Genomic DNA, 4,676 nt, shown 5'->3' with positions numbered 1-4,676 from the left:
CCGCCCCTTGTGCGGGAGAGCTTTGCGGTTGATGCCGTGTCTTAATGAGGAGTATGGGGTGCTCTTTCCTACCCGTGACACCGATATCGGGGGCGGAAGGTTTTAGGGAGGGCCCGTTTGTTTTTCAAAAAAAAAAAATTTGCATCTAGGTGGTCATAGAGTGTTAGTTTTAATCTAATTTCGTAATAATATATTTACAGGCAAATTTAAAATTGTCAATTATAGAGTTTGTTGAAAATGAATTTAATTGTATTAGCACTATACCTTGCACTTATACCTACTTATATAATTTTTTGGAAGTTAGTCGTTTACACTTTCTTACTTTGTTGTTTCATTTAAGTTTTACTTGGGTTTGATTTAAAATCATAATAAAATAAAATGAGCTGTTTATGGAATATTTGAAATGATTAGATTCTAGGGAATTACCACTGGGATATTTGTTATTTATGAAATTTTTTGTTATAATACTTGAACTGTTTTATGAATTAGGGCTTGTTTTTTAAGCAGAGCAATCCATCGTTTGGGCACAATCAATTGCGAAAGAAAGCGTAATTGTGATTGGAATGGAAGCGCGGTGCGTGTCGTGCGGAGTTGCGTTGGTCGAGAATTGCAAGTGCTTTCAGTTTCTGAGCAAACCACCCACCAAACGCAGATCGCCGCGTCTCACCAGACCCAACACCCGATTCGTTGAATCGCCTCCGCGTGCTTGCTTTTTTTTTTTTTTTTTTTTCTTTCAATATTTTCTAATATATTAATCTGAGATCTCTTCATTAATTCAATTTTCTTTCACTTTCTTCTTCAGCTTCTCCATCAGACATGTACCTCGAAGTCAATTATTACTCCTCACCTGGTAATTAATCTCTCCCCACTTCCATTCTTATTCATTGTTTTATTACAATTACAGTATCGAATGATCAAATACACTTTTGATATATGTTTTTACGCTTTGACTTTGAGATCTCTTCATTCATTCATCCAATTCCTATGTGTCAGAGATTACTATTTCCGAAGAACGTACCCGCGAGCTCCTATCCGATTTTCTACCCTATGCTAGATTTGATCCGTTCTCTGGTAATTAATCTCTTCGCATAAACATATTCCATTCTTATTAGTTCAATAAAAAAAATACGTTATGATCAAGCTCGGTTACTAATACACCCTTTTTTGTATGTATGTATATTATTACGTTTTGATTTTAGGCCCGCCATTAAGAAGCTCTTGCTCCAACGATCTTGGAGGTAGTTATATATTCTCCCGTTATAAACACACTTCCCATTGCTAACTGTTCAATTGTCCAAACGTAATCCAATGATCAACAACTGAATATATATATAACATGGGATTTTACTTGAATGATGCTTAGAAAACTGTGGCGGCTTGGAACTGAATTCCAGCGACTCGGAGGATGAGATTTTTACTGTTGTGGAAGACCCATCCAAGTTGAAGAACCCATGGCTCTACGGTATATTATATAGTACATGAGTATTATCAATTATTGTTTCTCTTATTATTACAAACAAAAGGCTCCTATTTGAAATTGCTGTATCTGTTTGTGCTTGTACAGAGATAGCCCTCAAACACCATAACAGACCAAGATCAAGACAATACATTAAGAAAATGGAAAACACGAAAAAGTACGACCAGCTTCTAGATGCTACGGAGGTGAATATTCTCAATCATTCATACGAGAATGGTATTTCTACTTTTGACTCTTTATGGTTGATCTAATTATATACTTAATTATGATTGAAGGGGTTTTATGCGGGTGAATGGCCACTAGGCTATATTAAGCGCAGGCGTAGTAGTAGTCAGATTTTTAGGCTCGATGGGGATTATTCCAGAGAAGCTGAGTTCGTATTACAAGTTAGTAGCTTTGCTCTTTCCTTGCGTGCTTACGTATTCACGCACATACACATGTATTAATATATGTAACGTTGTTGAAAATATTGGCAGAGTAAAGGGCTGAAGTTGAGAAGATTTATTCGTGCAAACGTGAAGATGCCAGGTCACTCACACTATTACTTGACGATGGAGGCTTGTGATGGGAAGTTCTACGAGGCTATTTTCAAAGGACGGTCACGAGAAATAGATATGTTCAGGAAAGCTGTTTATTACCCGAATATTCCCGACTACATTCAAGACCTTGCAAAGCCCGATGAAGACGACGACTGTGATGATCTGGTTTACCCGCCATGGTTCAAGGAGATGGAGCGTACCTTGACTATTTAGATCCTCAAAGTTTCTCTATTTAGCTGTGCTTATTATGTTTCTGGCTTTCTTATGACCGGAAATGTAATGTATCCAAGTTAACAAGTTTAGAGAAATTTAGCTCAATCCAGTTATTAAAAGTTGTTTTTAACAAAATACCCTCTTCTTACTGTTTTTTTTTTTTTTTTTTTAAATTTTTTTTGTTATTCCTTTAGTTTTGTAGTCCAGGTAAGAAAAATCATGAGAAAGTACAACATGTCGAATTCCTCATTTTCTTTGGTTAAATCAGGTTTGTTCACATAATTTTACCTAATTTCTCTCAAATTAAGACACAATCAACTTCATCAACGGCTATAAACGTATGAAGTGATATCAACCTTATAAACAGAAAAAAGGCTACAAATACAGAGGAAAAAAACACACAGAGATGGAGAAATTTTTTGAAAAAATAAAGTCAAAATAGTTATTACTTGCTATTTTTGGTTTTTTTTTTTTGTTTTTTGTTTTTTTTTTGTTTTAGTTTTAGTTTTTGTTTTTTTGGTTTTTTCAGAAAATATAACTATATCAGTTTCCTTGTTGAGACTGCAATGATATAAATTAATATGAGTATCATGTTTTGACAAGAAGTTAATAAAAAGAATAAGAGGATTGAAATAATTTTTTTTTTCCCAATGCCATATTTTTTGAGTCACTGGACTTTCATTGCGGACTAAGTAAGGCCTAACCAAAAAGGAAGCAAAAGCTTCTGGGAGAGAAGACAGACTCCGTAAACTTTCAGATATGTGGAGGAGAGCTCACTTGCTCTCACCATTAGCAAAGGAACTACAATGAGTCTGTTTGGCGCACCTTTTGAATTGGCCATCTCATTCGAAGTGTACCATTATAAATTGGACATTCAAACTGACCATTTGAACTGTCTATTTGAAATGTCGTTTGGGAAGTTAAGTTAAAAAAAAAACAAAAGCAAATCAAATGGAAAACTGATAAATTAGCGTTCGATTATCACCATTTAAATTGTATAAGATGTAAGTGATATAAAAATTAAAACTCATGTTATTGAGAAAAATTACTTGTAATAAGCCGCTTAAGATTTATAAATTGCATTATACACATATATTTCATAATCAATTATTCATTCTTATTTTTTACTCCATACACATTTTAAGTGAAAATTCAAAACAATAAACAAAACAAAACAAGATTGTATATATCAACTTAAACAAATTAGGTTCAGTGTCAAATAAAAGCGCAAACTTTGTACTAATGACGTTTATTAGAATTTATTTTTGGGGCAATTAGACAAGTAGCCAATAACTCACTCTCTTTTTAAAAAATAGTCAAAATTTCATTTCATTAAGAAAATAGTCCACCATACCAAACTAAATTAATTAACTAGTTAGCTTAATTTAATTTACTTCAGAAAATAGTCTTCTAGGCCAAAGTAAATTAGTTAACATGATTAGTCTAATTAATTTACTTCAGCCTGATGGACTATTTTACTAATGAAATGAAACTTGAGCTAGATTCTTAAAAAGCGATAGAGAATTGACTGGTTGCAACAAATGCTTGTTTATTTATTTTTTACTAAACCAAGACAATACATTACTTGAGAAGAGAAAATTGACAAAAGAAATGCACGGAGCTCTAATGATTACGTAGTAATACAATAAGAACGTATGAAGTAACAAGGAAAATGTAATTAAGAATGTGAGAGTAAGCTCATAAGTTCTTGGAAAGAATTGTGCGTGCGATTTTTAGAAGTTGATGTTCAATTTATAGCCGTTCTCAGGTCTTATGTCTTATGCAATTTTTGGTGCCACATCTCCACGATCTTCCTTCTTCGCTGGATCTGAACTAGTGCTTCCGTGTGCAGTGAAGGTAACGTCTCGTTTTGAATTTGTAACTTCTTCCACGAGTACCGTATTGCACGAGCAAGATTGGTCCACTCTTTTGACCGTTGAACTCGTTAGTACGTCTAAGATCACCTCGCTGTCTTCCTGAGAAACGTATGTCTGAGGTGGAATGTTTACCACCTCGTATGTTCGATGTGGGCCTAATTCTTTTAAGCTATATGTGCGACGTGGCTCAAATAAGACGAAGTCCCGTATTAACAAATTTTACTTGGGTTTGATTTAAAATCATATGAAAATTAAAAAAAAAGGAGCTGTATACGAAATATTAGAGATTACTAGATTATAGGGAATTATCATTGTGGGATATTTGTTATTAAGAAATTTCATTTTGTAGACCTCAAATTGTGAAAATATCAAGATTAGACCACGTAGTTGAATAGTATCCAAAATTGAACTTTTGACCCACATTCGGACAAGAATGCCCTTTTAGCTAATTTATCCCCTAATTCCGATGAATTCCAATTAATTTCATTTGTATTCGTCGGAATTCATCGGAATTCACCGGAAATTAGATGATTTCCGATGATTTGGGCTAATTTTACAAAACACATAGGT

The 4,676-nt window shown here is 33.9% G+C and overlaps 1 protein-coding gene across 1 annotated transcript; it reads left to right on the top strand.

Moving 5' to 3' along the window:
• Positions 1-460: 460 nt before the first annotated feature.
• Positions 461-2,449, top strand: LOC149389712 (uncharacterized). The gene is made up of 8 exons (XM_089623280.1): positions 461-702; positions 803-850; positions 994-1,071; positions 1,200-1,238; positions 1,364-1,462; positions 1,565-1,662; positions 1,753-1,863; positions 1,954-2,449. The coding sequence occupies exons 1-8, from the start codon at positions 564-566 to the stop codon at positions 2,227-2,229; spliced, it is 888 nt and encodes a 295-aa protein (XP_089479406.1). The 5' UTR covers positions 461-563; the 3' UTR covers positions 2,230-2,449.
• Positions 2,450-4,676: the final 2,227 nt, after the last annotated feature.

The sequence above is a fragment of the Urtica dioica genome, chromosome 8 (assembly GCF_054948205.1).
Source record: "Urtica dioica subsp. dioica isolate 48M chromosome 8, U.dioica_male_clone48M_v1_H2, whole genome shotgun sequence".
Taxonomy (NCBI): domain Eukaryota; kingdom Viridiplantae; phylum Streptophyta; class Magnoliopsida; order Rosales; family Urticaceae; genus Urtica; species Urtica dioica.
Note: the sequence above shows the minus strand (reverse complement) of the source record. Positions and strands in the feature narration are given on the sequence as shown.